The sequence below is a fragment of the Balaenoptera borealis genome (genome assembly GCF_965194805.1).
Source record: "Balaenoptera borealis genome assembly, chromosome: 16".
Taxonomy (NCBI): domain Eukaryota; kingdom Metazoa; phylum Chordata; class Mammalia; order Artiodactyla; family Balaenopteridae; genus Balaenoptera; species Balaenoptera borealis.
The window spans coordinates 51,600,089-51,620,082 of record NC_138872.1 but is presented as its reverse complement, the minus strand read 5'-3'; the positions used below and the strand labels follow the sequence as shown (position 1 = coordinate 51,620,082).

The 19,994-nt window shown below is 60.4% G+C and overlaps 4 protein-coding genes across 9 annotated transcripts; 1 reads left to right on the top strand and 3 right to left on the bottom strand.

The window, feature by feature from the left end:
* Window positions 1-137: 137 nt before the first annotated feature.
* GFER (growth factor, augmenter of liver regeneration) lies at window positions 138-4,245 on the bottom strand. 4 transcript variants are annotated; one of them, XM_082360425.1, is made up of 3 exons: window positions 3,400-4,245; window positions 2,850-3,046; window positions 138-329 (listed from the first exon to the last, which is right to left on the bottom strand). In XM_082360425.1, the coding sequence occupies exons 1-3, from the start codon at window positions 4,147-4,149 to the stop codon at window positions 143-145; spliced, it is 1,134 nt and encodes a 377-aa protein (XP_082216551.1). In that variant the 5' UTR covers window positions 4,150-4,245; the 3' UTR covers window positions 138-142. The 4 variants fall into 4 exon arrangements, with proteins under 4 accessions (XP_082216551.1, XP_082216554.1, XP_082216552.1 ...); XM_082360428.1 differs by lacking the exon at window positions 138-329 and adding an exon at window positions 1,198-1,913 and having other exon boundaries at window positions 3,400-4,193; XM_082360426.1 differs by lacking the exon at window positions 138-329 and adding an exon at window positions 1,198-1,918 and having other exon boundaries at window positions 3,400-4,001.
* Window positions 4,246-4,330: 85 nt separating this feature from the next.
* Window positions 4,331-9,236, top strand: NOXO1 (NADPH oxidase organizer 1). Its single transcript, XM_082360429.1, has 8 exons — window positions 4,331-6,645; window positions 6,740-6,820; window positions 7,002-7,077; window positions 7,179-7,356; window positions 7,526-7,707; window positions 7,807-7,920; window positions 8,548-8,665; window positions 8,746-9,236. Exons 1-8 carry the CDS (start codon window positions 6,580-6,582, stop codon window positions 9,011-9,013), a joined length of 1,083 nt encoding a protein of 360 aa, XP_082216555.1. The 5' UTR covers window positions 4,331-6,579; the 3' UTR covers window positions 9,014-9,236.
* Window positions 9,237-9,366: 130 nt separating this feature from the next.
* TBL3 (transducin beta like 3) lies at window positions 9,367-16,030 on the bottom strand. Of its 3 annotated transcripts, none has more exons than XM_082360401.1 (22): window positions 15,562-16,030; window positions 13,997-14,048; window positions 13,821-13,916; window positions 13,688-13,735; window positions 13,442-13,604; window positions 13,268-13,352; window positions 13,004-13,174; window positions 12,844-12,919; window positions 12,678-12,771; window positions 12,411-12,592; window positions 12,177-12,318; window positions 12,018-12,076; window positions 11,831-11,934; window positions 11,208-11,355; window positions 10,892-11,122; window positions 10,748-10,818; window positions 10,508-10,664; window positions 10,370-10,428; window positions 10,013-10,116; window positions 9,840-9,911; window positions 9,593-9,751; window positions 9,367-9,509 (listed from the first exon to the last, which is right to left on the bottom strand). In XM_082360401.1, exons 1-22 carry the CDS (start codon window positions 15,885-15,887, stop codon window positions 9,400-9,402), a joined length of 2,709 nt encoding a protein of 902 aa, XP_082216527.1. In that variant the 5' UTR covers window positions 15,888-16,030; the 3' UTR covers window positions 9,367-9,399. The 3 variants fall into 3 exon arrangements, with proteins under 3 accessions (XP_082216527.1, XP_082216528.1, XP_082216529.1); XM_082360402.1 differs by having other exon boundaries at window positions 13,442-13,583; XM_082360403.1 differs by lacking the exons at window positions 10,370-10,428; window positions 10,508-10,664.
* Window positions 16,031-16,294: 264 nt separating this feature from the next.
* On the bottom strand, window positions 16,295-19,966 carry RNF151 (ring finger protein 151). The gene is made up of 3 exons (XM_082360462.1): window positions 18,324-19,966; window positions 17,899-17,995; window positions 16,295-17,141 (listed from the first exon to the last, which is right to left on the bottom strand). Exons 1-3 carry the CDS (start codon window positions 18,530-18,532, stop codon window positions 16,659-16,661), a joined length of 789 nt encoding a protein of 262 aa, XP_082216588.1. The 5' UTR covers window positions 18,533-19,966; the 3' UTR covers window positions 16,295-16,658.
* Window positions 19,967-19,994: the final 28 nt, after the last annotated feature.

Sequence of the window (19,994 nt, the reverse complement as noted above, 5' to 3'; positions counted from 1 at the left end):
GGCATGGTCCTGGGGCTCTTCTCCCTGCTCTATGCTCACTGCCTTGGTCTCCATGCTAACAGCTTGAGCCAGAATTTTCCCTTGAACTAGAGTCCCACTCATCTTAGCCTGGATACCCTGGAATACAGAATCTGTGGCAAAGTTAAAGAGTTTTATTGGGAGGTGAAACTTTGGGGAAGCCAGAGTTAGGGAAAAAGGAAAGTGAGGCAGGGAAGGAGGGAGAGCAAACATGGACGGCGTGCTCCTGAGCTGACCACAGCTTTGCTGGCTCCCAGCGCACAGGTGACTCGGGAAAGGCCAGAGACAAGTCCTGTGCTGGGGATGTCCATCTGTAGGAGGAAAGAGCAGTGACTTCTCTGCTGGTTGCTCCCTGCCTCCTATTTCTTTATGTCACCTGGCCCCTTGGGCAGCCCTGAGGAAGCCAGCACCCCCGTGGGGCCAGTGGGGTAAAGATGCAGAGGAGGCTGTGCCAAAGGTTGGCCCTTGCCCAGGGAGGAGCCGAGACACCATGGGGAGAGGTGAGAGCTGTACGACCACAGGGGTACGGCGCACTGTTGCTGGGCCGTTCCAGCTGGGAGCCAATGCCTGGGAGCAGGTGTGGCTGAGAGGATATGTGAAGGCCCAAAAGCTGGGTCCAGGTCACCCCCAGATCTGCTCCACTCACAGCCTTCGGAATCTCACTGATACACTGGGCAACTCCCTCCTTCCAGTGGCCAGAACCCCACAGCCACCTTGGGCTCCACCTTCAGAGTGTATCCGGTGAGGCCTCCCACTCACCCTGGGGCGAGCTTCCCTCTCAGCTGCCCCAGGGGTGCCTGCCCGGCCTCCTCTTGCCCACGCCTGCCTCATTCCATCTCAACAGCCAGAGGGACCTTTCAAAAGTCACATTCTGCCATTCCTCTGCTCCAAACCCTCCACTATGTTCCATGGGAGCTGGGTGTTAAAACCATATCGTTGCTGGGGCCTTGAGGACCTCCTGCCATGTGACCTCCCCTCACCTCTCTGATCCTCCCTTGGCTCCAGCAACTCAGCCTCCTTGGTGTTCCTGGAACATCCTGGCCCACCCTTGTCTTGGAACTGCTCCCTCTTCCTAAGGAGCCAGAACCCAGATAGGAGGAAGCAGGAGACCACAGAGGGACGAGGGCAGGCCCTGTCCATCGTTGCAAATCCCAGCACAAAACACACTGAGGCCAGGTCTTCAGTCACTTCTCCAGCATTTTATTTTTGGTCTCAAGCTCCACGGAGCCTCCTCTGACAGGCCTGGGACGGCTCTGCGAGGCCACGTGCCAGATGGAAGGCACATAGCAGAGCTCAGCCCCCAGGCCTCTTTCCTGAAGTGCAAATGGCACACAGCCTCTGGGGCTACCGTCCCTGTTGACCCCTAGCTTTCCCTAGCTACAACGTGGGGAGACAGTGGCCTGGCCCGGAACTGCGACACAGGGGAGCCCAGACAGGCCTGTCACCTTCCTGTGCGGGGAAGTAGGCAGCAGGGTGTCGAGTGGGTGGAAGGCCGAATCCTGAGAGGAAGGGACAGCCTAGGCTGCTCCTGCCTCCTTCACCTGCAGCCCCACGGGGCGCGGGCTGAGGGTGCCTGCAACGGGTACCTCCACTTACACTCCGAACCTGAGAGGGAAAGGGCTCCACGGGTAGCGTCTGGGGACCACCCAACTGAGACAAGGCAGGCCCTGGCTCTGACGCGCACTTTAATGAGCCCCACCCTCTCTGGCCAGGCCGCCCACAGGCTTTGGCTGCCCTCTAGTCACAGGAACCGTCCTTCCAGCCGTCGCGCCAGCGCTCGTCCACCAGCGAGCAGTTGAAGTCCGGCTTGCCTAGCTTGCGGTTCACCTCGTTGTGCAGGCGGCATAGCCACTGGGTGAAGCAGGCCCGAGTGCGAGTGTCTGGCTGGTTCCTGCATATCCTGCGTGGGGGGGAGCACACGGAGGAGGAGGGCAGGCAGTGCTCCCACTGTCCCCGCCCCACCAGCTCCTTGCCTGCTCAATTCAGGGAGGAGAGCTGGGGCACTGCTGTGAGCTACACCCAGAAGTGCCCTCATGCTCTGAATTCCCAGAAGGGGGCAGACCCTGCAGCAGCAAGGCCTGGTGGACTCCTAGGCCCGCTCAAACCCTCACCTCGGGAGCTTTGCAAACCCTGTCAAGAGCCCTGGGCAAGACATTGAGGCAGAGGCCTCAACTTTACAACCTGGTAACAATCAGGAATCCTCACCCCAGCGTCCCTGGCCCCAGGCAGTGTGTGGAAAGGGTGGGGCTGGCATAAAGGCAAAACTGAAAACCAGATCTGTTTCTTAGCACCTGTGGCCCTGCTGCATCAGCTCAGCAAGAGACCTTGTTCTAAATGCCCAGGCTTCAAACAGCAAGGGCTGCCCTGCCCCCCACATCCTGCCCAGAAACGCCATGGGTGCCAAAGAACAGTTCTTGGGCTCCCCAATGAAGAAAAGGTGGCTCCTGGAAGCAACAGCAGTGAGTTCCCAAGGTCTTGAAATTGGCAGTCCTGCTCCAGAAGTTAGGCAAAGTGGAGTCCTCCAAAACCTGCCAGACCCTCCATCAGTGCTAAGCAAGGGATCTCATGAGGGAAGCCCTCCCCGGAAGCCTTGTGGCTGCAGAAAGAAGCAGTACCCAGCAGCAGCCCCAGACAGCTTGGCCTTTGAGGAGAAAGAAGATGGCTCAGATGATCCAATCCCTTCTCTGTTGGTGGTCCCTGCTCTCAGCAACCCTCTGCCACCTCTGCATCTTATTTCTCTAGGCTCCCCTTTATGACATCAGCCAGGGGCCCCAGGCCCAGGCTCCAGGTGGGATGCTCTGCTCCCTGCAGACTGTGCAGACACAACTTACCTTTTCCTTATGTCTTCAGCACACTCCTCACACGGGTAAAACTTGGAAAATAAATGTATGAACTGAGCCATATCTTGCTGCTGTTCTGGGGTGGGCAGGTCGGGATAGTAGGCCGCCAGGGTGTGGAGGACGGCCCAGCTGTGGCGGCCCAGTTCCTCGCGATCCGGAGGACAATCTTCCCTAAACTTGCTGTCCCGCTGCGGAAGGAGGCCGACCAAGGGTCAGTTCGGTTTTCCCCAACCAGAAACCTACAAAGCTGCCCTTTATTCCCCACCAGCCGGAGGCCCGCTCACTGGAGACAGAAGTCCTGAGGCCGATCCAGCCCACATGTGGCTAAGAGCCGAAAGGCCAGGGTTACCTTGGGGGCAAGGTTTAGGAACAGCCAAACCCGGGGGGCAAAGTCTCTCAGGCTTAGGGCCTGTGGGAACGCTCGGCCTGGGTCTTGGGAAGTCTGCCCGGGGTGCTTGAAAACAAGGTGTGGGGGCCGGGGCTAGGAGTCAGCAGGGCTCGCGGGCCTCTGAGGGGAGGTGGCTCCCCCCTGCATCTGCACCTTCTGCTGTGTCCGCATCCACGACTTGAAGTCCACGCAGGCCCGGCAGGGCCGCCTCCGGGAGGCGTCCTCGGCGACCTGAGAATCGGAGGCCGGCGCCTGGGATGGCGTCCGCGCCGAAGCGGCAGAATCTCTCCGCCCCGCGCCCCGGCCGCGCGCGTCCGTCACCAGGTCGTCCATCACCTCGGAGCGCGCGCCGCCGGGCAGAAAGGAGAAGAGGCTCCCACCGCCGAAGCTCCCCCGCTCCCCGGGCGCCGCCATGTTGCCCGCGCAATGCCTGCCGGGCCAGGTCGGCCTCCAGATGGGCTTCCAAGTCGGCCTCCAGGCCAGCGCGCGCGCCGCCGCCAGGGCGCGGCCACAGGAGCCGGGCGCGCGCGCCGCGGGCGCGGGCGCTGGGCCTGAGCTGGGGCCGGGGCTGGGGCCGGGGGTGGGGCCCGGGGCGGTGTCCGGCCTGGAGGCGGGGCTGGGGGACTTGGTCCGCGCCCGGCAAGCGGCAGAGCCAGAGACAGGGGTCCGGGCTAAGGACGCGCCGGAGGCCCGGGCCGGGGTGCGCGCGGAACCGGAGGCCCGAGCCCTGGCCGCGCCCCTGGGCCTCGTTCCACGGCCCGTGCCCGACCTGCGTCGTCCGTGGCTGCGCTCCCGCCTCCTCCAGTAGAAGAGCAGCGTGTTGTGGAAGACGCGCCCTGGCCGTGCCGCGGCCTCGGGCTGCGGCCTCGGCCACGTCCGTGTTGCGGTCCGCGATGCCCCCATTGCTCCGCTCTGACCGTCCCGCGTGCCCGCGGCTTGGCTCTGTGCCCTCAGTTGGGGGAGCGCCCAGCTGGGCCGTGAGCGCACAGAGGGCGTGCTGTTGGTGCCGGGGGTCCAGGGGATCCACCTTGGCGACCGGCGCCATGGCAACGGGCGCCTGGCAACGCGGGGCGGGGCCGTGCCTGCAAAGGAGGAGGTGCGTCTCTGGGCTCCCGCGAGTACCGAGCGGCCCCTCTCCCCCACCTCCCCCGAATCCTACAGCCTACTTGAAGAGGTTAAACCCACGTCGGGAGTGGCCTCAGGGATACCTCTGCTTCCATATGTACATTAATTCACTCTGCAAGTATTTGTGTAGTGCCTAATCTGTTCTAAGCACTGTTCTAGGCACTGGTCAGTGCAAGGAGCAAGATTCGTCCGTCCCTGACCTCCTCAGCTCATAGTCCAGTGGTCAAGACGGAAAAAACAAAACCAAACAAACAAAAAAGAGTCACACTAATAAATGTTCAGGTACAAACTGTGATGGGGGCCATGAACAGGGCGTGGTAAATCTGGGAGGCCTCCTTGAGGAGGTCACCCTTAGGCAGTGGCCTGAAGGATGAGGAATCAACTGAGGAGGGCAGTCAAGGCCAAGGCAGGAGGGAGGAGGATCTTGGCTTCTTGCAAGGCCAGTGGGACAGGACCTGGGAAGGGTGGTGGGAGGAGAGATCCAGAGGTGGCCAGGGACCCACCAAGGACATCATCAACTGCCATGGCAGCTGGGAATTTATTCTGAGGACCCTGGGAAGGTGCTGGGAAGTTTTGGGCAGGGTACCCTGGCCTGATCCCATTTCTGTTTTGCAAAGATTCCTCTGAAGAGTGGATTTCATGGGAGCAAGTGAGGAGCACAGGCTTTGGGGGAGGATGGGGCTGTTGGTAGTTGTCCAGGTGAGAGATGAGGGTAGGGGGTGTTGAGAAAGAAAGAGTGGAAAGGATCTAGGTTGCTGGGGGTGTAGAGCAGGGGCTCTCAGTTGGCATAGGGAGAGGCCTCAGCATCTTTCTAGGTCCCTGGCTGTGAGTAAGCTGGCCCTTCTCCCACTTCTCTCCTCTGTCTTCCAAGGGAGCAGGATCTGTCCCACCCTGTACCCTACCAGGCCAGTGGCCCCCACTGAGAATCGCAAGTGTGACAGCTGGGCTGAAGGCACCTTGCAAAAATTAGGCCTATGTCCACAAGTGTTCATTGCCTGGGCCAAGACTAGGGAAGGTTTGAAGGTTTCAGAGAGAGCCACTGGTTGGACAGACACACAAAGTTTTCAAAGAGAGCCACTGGTTGGACAGATACACTCTGGCCTTTTGTCAAGGCCAGAGTGGTTTCCTGGAGGGATGCCATAGAGGCTGACCCCTCCCTCGAGGGCTTGGGGTAGAGGGAGTCTCAACACAGAGCTGGTGGCTCCAACAGGGGGAAGAACCACTGTGTGCCAGGGTTGGATGGGGCTCCAAAAATCTCCCCTATAAGGAAGCAGTCCAGAGATGTGGGGCACCTGGGCACACCATCTGTCTGGGGATTCTAGGGCCTTCCCTTCACCACCCCAGTTAGTGGGGGGATGGTCATCCTGATCTCAGAGGCTGTGTTTGCAGCAAACTATGATAAATCATGAATTCAGAGATGGCTCTCAAAACAGTCCTAGTCACCACCTCCCCCATCCCCCAAGCGCTGGTGACTAGAGATGGACCCTCTTCATCCTGCCCCAAGTCTCTCCACCACAGGGGAACCTACGGGGTAAAACTGTGACATCCGCCTCTCCCCAACACATGATGAAAAAAACCCTGACAGTTAATATCCATTTAACACAAATTTCCTCCTCTGTGATTTGGGGACATTACAGAGACCTTTCCTCCAATGTGAGGATTAAGCCAAACAAAGCACTTAAAGCCTTTAACACTGGGTCACTGGTTCCTGATGATGACAGCAGTTAGCTCCCCAGGGAGTTCAAAGACAGAACCAAAGGGCACACCCGGCAGGCGGCTCTGACCGATCTCAGCACTACACAGGGTGTGGGAGAGCCGGGAGGTGTGGCCAGGCCTGGCGGCACTTTGATGGCTCTTCCTTCTCCTCCTCCTCCAGCCATGGCCAGACTCCAGCAGGAGGGCCTCAGGCCACAGTCCCAGCCCCAGCCCCTCCACTCTTTCTTTGCTTCTCCTCCCACCCACGGAGCCCTGTGCTCCTGCCCCTCTACAGGCTAGGGGTGCGGTGAGGAAGCTGTGAAGGACCCAGTCACGGGCAGGGAAGTACAGCAAGGACCTGGCAGGTCTGGGGCATCGCCGGGGAATTCCAAACAGTCTTCTGGGTACCCAAGGCCTCCCCTCCTCCCCATGTAGGCAGGGAGGCAGTGGGACGCTTGACCACACCCGACAGACTCCAGAAACCTGTGACGGAGATCTGGGGAGGCCACAGCGATGGCAGGCCCCCGGCACCCAGTGTCTGTGAGCGGGGCAGCTATGGTACAGACAGACAGGCTCCAGGTGGGGACCGACGGGACCCCTGCCAGCCCCAAGGGAGAGGGAGGGAGTTCCTGGCCTAGTGCCTCCAAGAAGCCCTCAACCTTTCATCTAACAGACGTTCACCTTTTCCGTGTGCTGGTCGGATGACAGCGACACCTTTGCACGAAGAAGCTGGGAGGAGTTCAGGAGACTCCATGTGAGTGAGTTTGGAGCCACCCCGACTTCCCCCAACTGCATGACCCACCCGTGACCACCCCCCATTGCCTGCCCTTGTGCCCACTCGGGCTTCCAGCCCCTAAGATCCTGGAAAGGGACCCCCGCCCTCCCAGGGGAACCAGTGGGCCCTCGGAGACCGACATGCTCCTTCTCGCCCTCAGAAAACCCTCAAGGAGACCTTTCCAGTGGAAGCTGGTCTGCTGCGGAGATCTGACCGCATTCTCCCCAAGCTTCCAGGTCAGGCCAGCAAGGATCCCAGGAGGGGTGGGGGAGGCAGCAGTCTGATGCGGGGAGCCCTGGGGGTGCTGTCTCACGGTCAGTCCCTATCCTGCCCACAGATGCATCGTTGTTGGTGCACTGGGGCCGCACTGGCCGAGGCCTGGCGCGCCTGCAGCTGCTGGAGACCTACTCAAGGGCGCTGCTGGCGGCAGGGGAGCGTGTGGCCCACAGCCCGGTGCTCACTGGCTTCTTTGCACCACAACCCATGGACTTGGAGCCTGCGCTGCCAGCTGGCAGGTGCCTGACCCACCCCCAACTGTCAGCAGAAGCATCTGGAAGATGGGGGAGGCAGGGTGGAGGAAGGGCCAATGAGGACGGGAGGCTCGGAGGCTGGATGGACGTGTGGGGGATGCCAAGCAGTTCCCACACTTCCCATCCACCCACCTCTCACCTGCACCCTCACCAGCCTGGTGATCCTGCCTGCCCCGCAAGAGCCCCTGCCAGGCCCCACGGGCAGCCCTGCCATCCGCAGCCTGGAGGCTCAGAGCCTGCGCTGCCTGCAGCCCTTCAGCACCCAGGACACATGGGGCCAGCCCTTCCATGCTCGGGCCCAGGAGGCCCTAGATGTGCTGCTGCGACACCCCTCAGGTGGGCCTGGGCAGGAGTCTGGGGACACGCCCTTCTGCCCCCTGGGATGTCAGTGGGCCTCAGGAACCAAAACACCCCTTGCCCTTATCTTGGGCACAGGCTGGTGGCTGGTGGCGAATGAGGACCAGCAGACGGCATGGTTTCCTGCTCCCTACTTGGAAGAGGTGGCCCTGGGCCAGGGACGAGATGGGGAACGGTCCCTAGGGAGCAGTGGTGAGACTAACCCTCCTCCCCACACCCACCACCACGGGGCAGTGTTCAGCAAAGCTGAGTCACAAGAAGCATGCAAGCCAGGGGAGTGAGGCCATGGGATGACCAGGGGGTGCCAGTGGCCCTGTAGCGTGTGCTTGGTCCCCACAGTGAGCCGGAGCCCCACTGGGTTTTTTATTTATTTATTTATTATTTTTGGCTGCATTGGTTCTTCGTTGCTGTGCACAGGCTTCCTCTAGTTGCAGCGAGCAAGGGCTACTCTTCCTTGCGGTGCACAGGCTTCTCATCGCAGTGGCTTCTCTTGTTGTGGAGCACAGGCTCTAGGTGCGCGGGCTTCAGTAGTTGTGGCTCGTGGGCTCTAGAGCGCAGGCTCAGGAGCTGTGGCGCACCGGCTTATTTCTGTGACATGTGGGATCTTCCTGGACCAGGGCTCGAACCCGTGTCCCCTGCATTGGCAGGCGGATTCTTAACCACTGCGCCACCAGGGAAGCCCCACACTGGGTTTTAAAGCAGTCCCTGGTGTCAGCAGAGATCCAGAGGGGAGCCCGGAGGTGGTGATTCAGCAGATGATGCAGGGACCAAGAAGTGGGGCCCTGGCCTCTGTGGTGACCACCAAGGATCCATTCCCAGGGTCCCAGTTCTGTGCTTCCCATGCCTACGAGAGCAGCCAAGCCGACGAGCTGTCTGTGCCCGCAGGGGCACGCGTGCATGTGCTAGAAACGTCAGACCGTGGTTGGTGGCTGTGCAGGTGCGTGGGGTGGGGCTCTGGTGGGCCCAGTCTAACAGGGGTAGGGCCCAGTGCTAACCAAACCCCGCCCTCCCCCGCAGGTTCCGAGGCCGCACTGGTCTTCTACCAGCTGCAATGCTGCAGCCTGATGGGCTGGGCACACTCCTCAGCGGACCATGGCTCCACCTCAGGGTAAATGGTGGGGAGGACAGGGAGGGCGAGGCCCAAAGCTCCCCCAAGTCCCCCCAGGCCACAACCCTGCCGCCTACCGTGCCTGCCCGACCATCTCGGAGTGCCATTCAGAGCTGCTGCTGCACCATCACCCGTAAGGCACTAGGGCAGGACCCAGGGTGTCACGGACCCCCTTGAGAGTGTGTGGCACATATGGAAGGGCTGCGCTGTGCACCCCACAGCTGGAGCGGCAGGCCAGAGGCTCCAGACCCCAAGGATGATGGCTGGCAGCCACATCAGCCTCAGGGCTGTGGGATGCGCAGTTGAGGGTGGGATTCCCTGGCTGGTGGGGCAAGGAGACTACACTCTCCCTCGTCTTCTGAGTAAAGTTCTCCTGACTGACCCCCACCCAGTGTCTGTGCTGAGGGGCAGGGACTGGGGGATCTTGGGCCAGAGAGTGGGGGTGGGGCTGGCTGGTGGGCCCAGCCTCAGGCTGGCCCAGGCAGTGGTCCAGGACCTGGGGTGAGACAAAGCCCAGACAGACACAGGGAGCCGAGATAGCGAAGTACATATTTTGGTGTGTTTCAGAGGGCCACGGGGGCCGCGGGGAGGGTGGGCAGCTTCATGTTGTGCCATAGGAAGTCCAGGAAGGTGGCTGCTTGCAGCATCCGGCTGAGCCGTTGAAAGTGCCGCTCTGGGGGAGGACAGCAGGCAATCAGGGTAGGTGGAGTCTGGCTGGACGGCCCCCTGCGCCCACCCGGGGCTGGGCCTACATACCAGTGTAGGGCAGCAGGGCCTCAAGTGAGGCCCGCACACCGTCGTAGGCCAGCAGCTCTTCCGGGGCCTCGTGCCGCAGGAGCACGCCCAGCACGGCCTGGGCTTCGTGGCAGTGCCGTGAGTTGGTGTTCCACGTGACACAGAAGCGCAGCAAGGCCTCTGTGGGTGACGGGGACTGTCAGACCTGCCTGCTGGGCCACCCCAGCCTTACTAGGCACCATCCAGCCCCGACCTGCCCGCCCCAGACCTTTCTGGTCTCGCCGCAGTTGGAGCACCGTGGCTTCCAGCTTCTCGCAGGACTCGGGGTCCCTTTGGATAGCTATGGGAGGAGGAGAGAGGAGACTGAGCCCTGGGGAAGGGGCACCAAGGACCCGAGAGACTACCCCCCGCCCCGCCTGTCTGGCCCGAGGCAGCACTGACCCTGGATGACAGTCAGCACAGTGTGGGGCCGGTCTAGAGAGATGGCCAGGCCCAGCGCCCGCAGGTACCGCTTCTCGTGTAGCAGGTTGTCCAGTTCTTGCTGCCTGGTGGGGGAAGGAGGGGACAGGACCACTCGGGGACCTGGCTAGGGCTGAAGGCAGAGCCATCAGGGGCTGGCTGAGGAGTCTGCAGCCCGGGCCTGAGCACCCGCTGGGGGTGAGCTGTGTTGCTGCTCCGAGCCTCGGTTTCCCCAAGATATAGAGAGAAGGGACGCCAATGTGCCCTACTCCAAGGGGCGGGGGTGGTGCTAACGCATGGGACTTGCCGGGCGGGGTTGGGTGGAGACCCCCAACTCACTTGACCACCTGCTCCTCTCTCTTGGCCTGCTCCTCTGCCTGCTCCGCCTCGGTCACATCCTGGGGTCAGACTGGGGTCAGACTGGCACACCCACGCTGTCCTGCCCACTGTCCCCCCACCTCACCCCAGGCCACACACCTTCCAGAGGATGACGCAAGAGTCGCTGGCGCCAGTGAGGGCATGGTCATCCAGCCGGCTGCAGTGCAGCCCCCAGACCTTGTCCTCGTGGGCGTCCAGCGTCCTCACACACTCATTGTTCTTGATGGTCCAGAGCTTCACGAGCCCATCAGAGCCGCTGGGTTCAGGATTGGGAGGGGGCTCAGCCCTGGGGCCTGCCCCCAGCTCACCCCTAACCCTGCCCCGCCCTCACCCACTCACCTGGACAGCAGCTGTGTGCCGCGACTCACAAAGGCCACCTTCAGCACAGAAGCATCATGTCCCTCGAATGTCTGCAGGGTGAGGAGAGGGGAGGTGTGAGGTGTCACCAGGTGGGGGGCCAGGCCTGGGCTGAGGGCGGCTTACCTTGAGGCAGCTGAAGTCCTGCAGTGCCCAGAGCTTGACGGTGCCATCGGCCGAGGCCGTAGCCAACACCTGGTCCATGGGTGAAAACTGGACACACCAGAGGCCACGCCGGTGGCCCGAGAAGACGCCCAGCAACTGGCACTGTGGCAGGGCCCAGAGTTTGGCCGTGCGGTCCTGTGACCCCGTGGCCAGCAGCTTGTCGTTGGGGGCTATGGCCACACTGTTGATGTCCTGGTGGTGGGAGCAGGCAGCAGCTCAGATCCCCATCCCAGCAAGGGCCCTGCTACGACCCCACCTGTGTGCTGCGTGCGGTCACCTTGTCGTGGCAGTGCTGTGTGGCCTGGGCCTGTAGGAGGACAGGGCCACCATCGGGGCCTGTGCTCTTGGATGGCAGGGCTTCAGGGAGGGGCCACAGCTTCACAGTGCAGTCCTGGCTGCCCGTCACCAGGAAGGTCTCCTTCAGCCTGAGGCCCGATTTGGGGGAGGGGGAGACACCTGCTGAGCCCTGGCCAGACCTGTCTGCAGCGCACCACAGCTCAGGCCTGTCAGACCCTGGTCCAAACCAGAAAGACTGTCCCGGAATGTGAACTAATGTGCCACCGCCTGAACACCTCTGGGACCACCTGCTTCCACTCGAGTCTGCACTGCCTGCCCTCAGTGCTGTCAAACCTGGGGACTTGGTCCCAGCAATGGGAGCCCCAGGCCTAAAGAGCACCCTCTCCCCCTGGACGCTGCTTAGTGTCATTGTCCCTGGTCTAACACCCCTCCCCTTTTAACCACACAACCTTAAGATCACTTCTTAGGAACCTCCTACAGTAGCATCTGGGGATGCCCCAGCCCCTGTCCTCTAGTCCACATTCCTGGGCTGGAGACTCAGAAAGCAAGGCGAAACCTGCCTCTGCCTCCATGACACCCTGGACCCCAGCCCTGAACCGCTACCTTGAGCAACAAATGGTGCCCACGCTGTGTGTGTGTCCAGAGCCCTGAGCCACACAGGCCACCTTGCCCGCCTTGTTCATCCTCCAGACGCAGATGCTCTGATCCTGGGGATGGGATGGGTGACGAGAGGCTGGGCTGGGCTTCCCGACCCGGGGCCCTGTCCCCCCCACCTCTCGTGGTGCTTCACCTTGGCACAACTAACGAAGAGCCACCCCTTCCGGAACACATCTAGGGCCAGCACAATGTCTAGAAAAAGGTGGAGAGGACATGGCTAGAGAACAGTTGTGGCAAGGCGGGGCAATCCAGTCCTGGGTGAAGTCCGGGGGCGCTGGCCTGGCGCCCTCACCTGTGTGGCCGTGGAGAATCTGGCAGGCGGATGTCTGCAGCTCAAATACTTTCAGGCAGGGGCTGTTAGAGGCCACCACAATGTGGGAATCCTCGGGCCCGAGGAACCGGACGTCCAACACCTCCTCACTGTAGCCGGCAAACTGTGGGGGCGGGAGGGACACAGGCCGGGGCCTGTGTGAGTGAAGGGGTGGCATCCTGGGCTGTGGGCCGAGCAGGGGCAGCACTTGCTCACCTGTTTCTGCAGCTGCAGGGAGCGGGCCTCATAGAGCAGCAGGTTGTGGTCGGCAGTGACGCTGAGGAGCAGGCCAGCGGCTCGGGCCAGGGTGCAGTGGGTCAGCTCCTGCCCGGGGCCTGGCAGCTGCCGTTGTGCATGGACACACTGCCCAGAGGCCACCTCCCACACGCGCAGTGTGCCTGTGTGGGGACAAGGGCCGCTGGGACTCACAGGTCCACAGGCCTCCCTTACTCCTGCTGCCTGCCCTGGCCTGGCCCCACCCACCTTGGTCGCCAGCTGTCAGGAAGTGCAGGCCTGCAGACTTCACACCCAGCTCCGGTGCCGGCTCCTCTGGCAACAGAACCGCAGCCTCCACACTCTGAGGACGAGCAGGTCAGAGGTGGCAGCCCCACCTCCCACCCCGCCCCACTCACTGGCCCTGGTGCCCCACCTCAAACACCGGCACGGTCCTCGTGGCCTGGAGGCTCTGCAGGTCCCAAACAATGCAGATCTTGTCACGGCCTGAGCTGGGGGTAAACAGCCACCTCAGTTCCCGAGTCTCAGCTGTGGCCCTCCCTTTCCTGCCAAGGCCTGGGTGGCTGGCCACTGACCTGAGCATGGTGTGACCATCGGCACTGAAAGTCAGAGAAGTGACAGCGCTGTAGTGGGCAGTCAGTATGGCCAGGCACGACTGCTCCTGCAGCGACCACACGCGGATGCTGGTGTCTGCGGCTGAGGAGAAGAGGAGCAGGCGTGCGGGGTCCGGGTGGAAGGCCACCAAACTGCAGGCAGGTGGGGTGGGGCTGATGAGCTGTGCCACCCTGACTGTGACACCCCACCCACACACCCTCCCTCCCTCCTCCACCCCTACTCACTGTATGACGCCCGGTGAGCCCCGAAAGTGGTGTGTCCCATAGTGCCGCACGACATCCCAGACACGCACGGCCCCATCACAGCCGCCTGTGGGAATGTATTTGAGGTGCGGGGGCCGTATGCCCAAAGCCCCCTGCCTGGCTCTAGCCAGCCCCTCTACCCAGCCGGGGTCCTACCTGTGGCTAACAGCGTGGAGGTGGGGTCAAAGGCCATGGTGGCCACAGGGGCTGTGTGTATTGCCTTCCACAGGCGGGTGATGCTGCCCTCTTGCCAGGCCCACTGAGCCAGCAGCAGTGCCCGGCTGGCTGTCACCAGCACCTGGGGGAGCATGCAGTTCAGCTGGAGGCAGAGGCATGGACCCCGTCCTCATCAACTCTGGTTGGGAGGTACCGGAGCCCACCTCTTGTCCCGGTCCCATATACCTTGTCATCGGGGCTGAGATCAAAGGCAGTGATGTCCTCCTGGTCCTCCTGGGGCAAGAGTGAACGCACAGGGTGCCATGAGAATAGGCTGCCCCCCCACCAGCCCCTTACCCTGACCCTCCCCCGCCCGCACCTGCTCCAGGCTCTGCAGCATAGTCCCTGAGGCCACATCCAGGATGTTGACTCTGGTGCCACAGACACAGAAGAGGTGCTGCCCAGTCTGATCCAGCTAGTGACAAAGGGGTCTCAGTCAAGGCAACACTTTTCAGCCCCTGCCTGCCCCACCACTCTGCTCCCCTGGGCCAGTACCTGCACCTTCCCGCCCTTGTAGAAAGGCTCGATCTTGCGCTCGACAGCATAACTGGAGGAAAGACGGGGAGAGAGTGAACCACCCACCCCTTGGTCCTCAGTGTCCAGCCCTGCGCTAGGTGCTCTCCCAGAGATCAACCCAATAGGGCCCTACCCTTGAAGAGTTCCTGGGTAACAGCAGGGATGCAGGGGACATGAGGGAGGGAGAGTGACGAGCTCTTCTACTGTTCCTTTCTTTAACTCTCTCAGCTGTACTGTGAGGTGGGTGTTGGTACCCCCATGTTACAGAAGATTTGGGACCCTGGGCTGGTCCGTGATCCACACAGGTCCCAGGGCAGTCCAAGTCTTCCCAGAGACTCCCCAGTATGGAGGAACCCAGGCCTTGGGGGCCCCCTGCTGGCCATGAGAGGCCAGGCTGGGATACCAGCCCAGAGCGACATTCTCTTCAACATCTTCCTCAACATTTTCATCCCTGAGGTCCAGCCTGCCCCTTCCCTAAGCCTGGCTCCTTCCTCCATCCCACTCTCTGAGCAGATTCTCATTTCAGCAAAGCTGTCAGGCTGTCCTCTCCCCTCCCTCTCGGATACTTCCATGCTGGTCCAAGCCACTGCACTCTCCTCTCCGGGGAGCTGCTCCAGCCTCTTCACTTGGTCCGTATCACTCTCTCAAACCCTGCTCCCAGGGAGGCCTTCTAGAACATAACTCTGTTCATGTCATCACCCTGCCTTAAAGCCCTCCGCTCTCCTTACACGTTTACAAGACCCTGCCTTGACGGGTGTCTCCTGACTCTTTGTGTTCACACGGGCTGTTCCCTGTATGTGGCCTGGGTCTCTCTTCCCGAATTTCAAAGGTGCCTGGCTGACTCCGCTGGAGGAAGCCTGACAGCCAAGATGAAACGGAGCCCCCCTGAACCCACTCGACCGTCCAACAGATTGTCTTGGCATCAGGGCTTCCCCTTGCTAATGCGTATCACAGGCCCTGATAGAAACGATTTGCTTAATATGTTTATCCCACCAGACTGCTGCACAAGGCGAGGCTGAGTCTGTCTAGTCCCGGGTACTGAGCACTGAGATGTTCAGCATAAGTTTGGGGGTTGAAAAAGCACGGGATTGAGGGCTTCCTGACCACGGAGGACCAGCCCATCTCCTGACCTCTCTTCCTGCTCCCCGGAGAAGAGGGACAGCAGATGAAACCCCCCCAGGCTGCCTGCCCCAGAGGTGGTTCTTCTCCCGCTACCTGAGCGCTGGGGAGTCCCGCTCCCGTCTAGGACTAGCCTCGACCTGTGCTCAGTTCGCCCTTTCCTCCCTCTCTGGGATTTCTTGTCCCCCTCCCCCTCCCCAAACCGGCTCCAAGTTTAAGTAGCGGAAGCCAGCTGCACCCGGCGGGACTTCAGTGCCCGCCCTCCGAGAGCAGTCAGTGCCGGCTCTCCCGCGAAGACGCCGCGGGCCTGTCCGTATACAGCCCTCACCCCATCCCCAAACCGAATGGGTGCAGGACCCACGCCAGGCGCCTTGGCTACTCCGGCTGCGAAGCCGGCTCCCTCCCCCGGCGGCGCCCCGGCTCACTTGGACTTAAAGCGGCCCACTCCGGCCGCCGCCTCCGCCATGTCGCCACTGCCGCCGCCGCCGCCGCCGCCGCCGCGTGAAGGAGACCTGGGCGCCACACCACACTGTCGGCGCCGGGAGATGGCGTCACAGCCGGCAACTACTGTGACGTCACCAGCGCTACGGCCTTGGCGACATCTTTGCTGTGGGCAGCGGAGCGGCGTCAGAAGCGGAAGATGGCAGAAGCGTTTCCGGCCTAGAGGGCTGGCTGTAGAACAACGTGGAAGCGGCTGGGGCCGACTGGCAGCGTGCTGGGGTCTCCAGCTGCCTGTCATTTTACTGGACATTTAAAAAGGTGTTCGGGAACTTCCCTAGTGGCTCAGTGGTTAACAATCCGCCTGCCACTGCAGGAGATATGAGTTCGAACCCCGGTCCGGGAAGATCCCACATGCTGCAAATGAACTAAAGTTAAACCCCTGCGCCAGAACTACTGAGCCTGCGCTCTAGAGCCCGCAAGCCACAACTACTGAAGCCTGTGCGCCTAGAGCCCGTGCTACGCAACAAGAGAAGCCCCTGCAGTGAGAAGCCCGCTCACCGCAAGAAGAGTAGACCCGGCTCGCCGCAGCAAAAGGCTGTGCGCATTTTTATTTATAAATAAATAAATGAATTTTAAAAAAGCAAAAAAGGTATTCGTAGGAAATGTTTACTAAAGTAATCCCAAGACTCCTGCCCCCTTGGCATTCTGGGATTTGGGGCAAGAGTGGTCAGGTGTGGTGAGTTAGCAGATAGAGCCTGTGAACCGGGCTCTGCCTTAGGGCTTCCGGTATAGTATGAGAAATATCGCAGGTAAATTAATAAATCGGGTGATTTCAGAGTCGTTCAAATATTCATTGAGCACATTCCACGTGCAAAGCACTGTTCTAGGCACTTGGGAGACACCAGAGAAGCCGGTGAGCCAGTGTGAAGAACTGGTGGGAAAGAACTTGGAAAGGTCCAGGGAAACAGGCCAAGATGTCCCTTTCAGATGAGGTAATGCCTGGAGGGGGAGGCGTGAGGCCAGCAAGCACAGCGGTGGTGAGGCGGCCAGGCCTGGGCTCTGCGTTTATTTACTCCCCTATTTACAAGGTAGCTTGGCCCTGGGCCCCCCACATCTCAGCCCCAATGCTGCCTTCTGGGGGGGCCTCAGCCTCCTCTTGCGGGGCACCCAAGAGCAGGCCGTCATCTTCCAGGAACTCTCCGAGCTGGGCCAGCTGCCGGCGGATGAGGTTGGCAGACCGGTACACCTTGCGAATGCGCTGTAGCAGGCACAGCACCAGGGTCCGGCAGCGCTCCTGGCGCTGGCACCAGGCCTCGCGCAGCTCACGGTAGCAGTTGTGGCTTGCGCGTTCAGCCGGGCCCAGGGTGGCCCCGCAGCCCAGGGGGCAGCGCTGATGGGCACCATGCTGGCAATTCTGCCGGTGCTCGGCCAGGTTCCCACGAGGCACCCGCGACGTGCACCCCTCGTTGGGACAGGCCATCAGCTCGAAAGGGCATGAGTCCTGGTGCCCCTTCCGATGGGCCAGGGGGCACGTCACCAGGCAGCCAGCTTCGGCGTTCTTGCACTGGGGGTGGAGGAGAGCATCGTGTGAGCCAAACCAGGTGAGACACTGCCAGCCATGAGCCGGCCGCCCCCCATAGAATCCTCCATCCATGGCATTCCACTGAGCAGGAACCACTGAACTGGGAGCCTCCCAAGCTCTTATGTACCACTGGCTTGGTGGAGAGAGGGAAACAGTGGAGCAAATGCTTGGAGGTGGGAAAAATCTAGATCTCTGAGAGGAGGGGGACAGGACCTGAGGTTTAGAGAACAGGGAGTTACATGGTCTGGTGGATTGTTTGTATGCCAGGTTTTTTTTTTTTGGTTCCACTGTGTGGCTTGTGGGATCTTAGTTCCCCGACCAGGGATTGAACCTGAGCCATGGCAGTGAAAGCACTGAATCCTAACCACTAGACCATGAGGGAACTGCCCAGTCAGGTTTTAAAAAAAAAAAAAATCTCAATTTCCCCATCTATAAAACTACGGGGCTGGAGAGTAATGGGCAGCACAACAGACACTCCATCCTCTATAATCCCCATTTTACAGCTGGGGCTCCTGGAGCTCAGAAAGGTTAGGTAACATGCCCAAAGTCACACAGCAAGTAAGCGGTAGAGAAGTGACTCAAATTCAGCCAAGTCTGATGACTTCAAGGAGGGCAGTCTGTTAGTGTAGAAACCCTCAGTTCTGAGGATGGGATTCTTTTCAACCCCTCTTCTGGCTCTGCACCCCACCCCTACAGGGGTGAGGAGGGTAGGGTGGTGGGAGTGGGTGTTTTGAGCTACCTTGACTTCCAGGCGGCAAATGATCTTCCGGAGTTTATTCACATGGACCATCTTTTTCTGTGTCACCTCTTTCCTGCAGCACGGACAGGTCTTTTGTCTAGGAGACATGAGTGGGGGTGATTGTTGGGAGTGGGAGGAGAGCAAGTGGCAGCAACATGCCTCCCCTGGTGGTCCCTCCTTCTCTTTAGTTGGAAGAGACATAAGAGGGCTTTATAGGGAGCTCTCAGCTCTGAGGCTGGGGCTAAGGGCTGCAGATACCACAGGGTGACCAGACTCACATACATTAGTGTCCCAGGAGATTTGGCAGCTGAACTTTATGGCCGTCATGACCCAGTGTTTGGCTGACCTTCCTCTCTGTTCTGGGCCCCAGGAATGGCTCCCAGCCCCACCCCTGCCCTCCCAGCCTTTTGGGTGCCCAGTAGCACCTGGCTAGCCACGGGAGGATGCACTTCTTGCAGAAGATGTGGCTGCATGGCAACCTCATCGGCCTCTTGAGAACTCCATGGCAGACAGAGCACAGGAAGTTGCAGTCGGGAGGGCTGGCGAAGAGGTTGAGATCATACCCGCCACTCTGCAAAGGCCAGGCCAGCATCAGGGCCTGGCTGGGACTAGGATCTGGCTCCCCACTCCACATGCCCAGAGAAGGACCCCAGGAAGCTTTGGGTGGGAGGTGGGCCACATGAGAGCCCCAAGTGGAGGGCTGGGTCAGCACCCACTTTGAGGTGACAGCGGTGAGGGTCAAGACCCCCCATGACTACCAACCTCCAGCTGTAGAAGCTGGCCTTGGCCTGGAGTTAACACTTGCCCAGAGGGACTTTCCTGATGGCATAGTGGATAAGAATCTGTGCTCCCAATGCAGGGGGCCCGGGTTCGATCCCTGGTCAGGGAACTAGATCCCACATGCATGCTGCAACTAAGAGTTCTCAAGCCTCAACTAAGGAGCCCGCGAGCCACAACTAAGACCCAGTGCAACCAAATAAATAAATACTATTTAAAAAAAAAAGACTTGGCCAGAGCCCTCTGAAAGGTTTCCGTGTCCTATTTGGGAGCTTGTACCCCACTGTGCACATCATCTTAGTGAGGAATGGGGTCCAGCTCTGGACAGGTCTAAAAGCTCACCATGATCTCTGTCTGGATGGCAGCTCCACTGACCGCTGGGGCTCAGGAACCCCCATTTCATAGCAGGAGCAGGCTGACATCACAGTGGCATTGTCCAGCTCAGGCCAATCACAGCCCTGGCCCAGGGCACCACCTGGCTCTTGCTCCCCTCTCGAGAGTCACGGGGCAGCCCAGACCCGGCATAGGTCTCTGGAGCCCCTGCCTTGCCTCTGCGTTTGGGGTGGCTGACAGCCATCTTCAAATAGCACTAAGGCTGGAACCAAGCTTCCAGGGGCTACTTCCCCAAAGATGAGGCTCCAGCAGGAGTGCAGGGACTGTTCCCCTCTCCTTCCTCAAATAGGCTGCCCAGGTAGCCAGACCCCCAAGAGCTCAGGGGGTTTAGACATTGACTCATCACCAGATCTCTTAGGATCAGAGACCTATGGAGCTAGCTCCAGGGTACAGACCAGGAGTGAGGATCAGATTTCCGTGGTACCGCAGCAGGAGCCTAGCATGTGGGAGAGCCTCCCAGAGCAGGTAGGCTGACCGCCTGGGTAGGCCTATGAGGAAAGATGTAGGGAAACCAATTTCCATGTGTGAGGCACAGAACAGAGAACTGCAGTTTCAATACCACTGAGTGTTGAGCTCATCAAATCCTAAAGGCCCTAACCCTTTCCTGAGAGCAGTAGGGAGCCACTGCAAGCCTCTGAGCTGCAAGTCTTACACTCCCACCCTTGTTAGTGTTTTGCTGATTCAGCCTGACTCACCTCAAGCTCAAGGTACTTTACATGCTGATGTAGAAGATACGGGCTGTGGGTAGAAATAATATGGTTTCAAACCTGGCTCTGCCGCTTTTGGAGGGTGGGATCTTAGAAATCACCTGCCAACCTCCAAAACCGGGTTCTACCCCTGCGTGGCATCCACAGCAGAGTTGAGCTGGCCTGGAAGAGGTGTCCCACAAAGGTCTCTCCTCCACAGCACACCTCGGTCCCCACGTC

Excerpts from the sequence above, each read along its gene's own strand:
- GFER (XM_082360425.1), bottom strand. The coding sequence starts at position 4,149 with ATGGGGGCATCGCGGACCGCAACACGGACGTGGCCGAGGCCGCAGCCC. Across the intron at positions 3,047-3,399 it reads GGATGCGGACACAGCAGAAG|CGGGACAGCAAGTTTAGGGA; the intron begins GTGCAGATGCAG and ends CTCCTTCCGCAG. Across the intron at positions 330-2,849 it reads GCTGAAGACATAAGGAAAAG|ATGGACATCCCCAGCACAGG; the intron begins GTAAGTTGTGTC and ends TTCCTCCTACAG.
- NOXO1 (XM_082360429.1), top strand. The coding sequence starts at position 6,580 with ATGGCAGGCCCCCGGCACCCAGTGTCTGTGAGCGGGGCAGCTATGGTA. Across the intron at positions 7,357-7,525 it reads CCTGCGCTGCCAGCTGGCAG|CCTGGTGATCCTGCCTGCCC; the intron begins GTGCCTGACCCA and ends CACCCTCACCAG. Across the intron at positions 7,708-7,806 it reads GCTGCTGCGACACCCCTCAG|GCTGGTGGCTGGTGGCGAAT; the intron begins GTGGGCCTGGGC and ends TCTTGGGCACAG.
- TBL3 (XM_082360401.1), bottom strand. The coding sequence starts at position 15,887 with ATGTCCAGTAAAATGACAGGCAGCTGGAGACCCCAGCACGCTGCCAGT. Across the intron at positions 12,077-12,176 it reads GATTCTCCACGGCCACACAG|ACATTGTGCTGGCCCTAGAT; the intron begins GTGAGGGCGCCA and ends ACCTTTTTCTAG. Across the intron at positions 10,429-10,507 it reads CTTGCGTCATCCTCTGGAAG|GATGTGACCGAGGCGGAGCA; the intron begins GTGTGTGGCCTG and ends GTCTGACCCCAG.
- RNF151 (XM_082360462.1), bottom strand. The coding sequence starts at position 18,532 with ATGTGGAGTGGGGAGCCAGATCCTAGTCCCAGCCAGGCCCTGATGCTG. Across the intron at positions 17,996-18,323 it reads ATCCTCCCGTGGCTAGCCAG|ACAAAAGACCTGTCCGTGCT; the intron begins GTGCTACTGGGC and ends CATGTCTCCTAG. Across the intron at positions 17,142-17,898 it reads TTTGCCGCCTGGAAGTCAAG|TGCAAGAACGCCGAAGCTGG; the intron begins GTAGCTCAAAAC and ends CTCCACCCCCAG.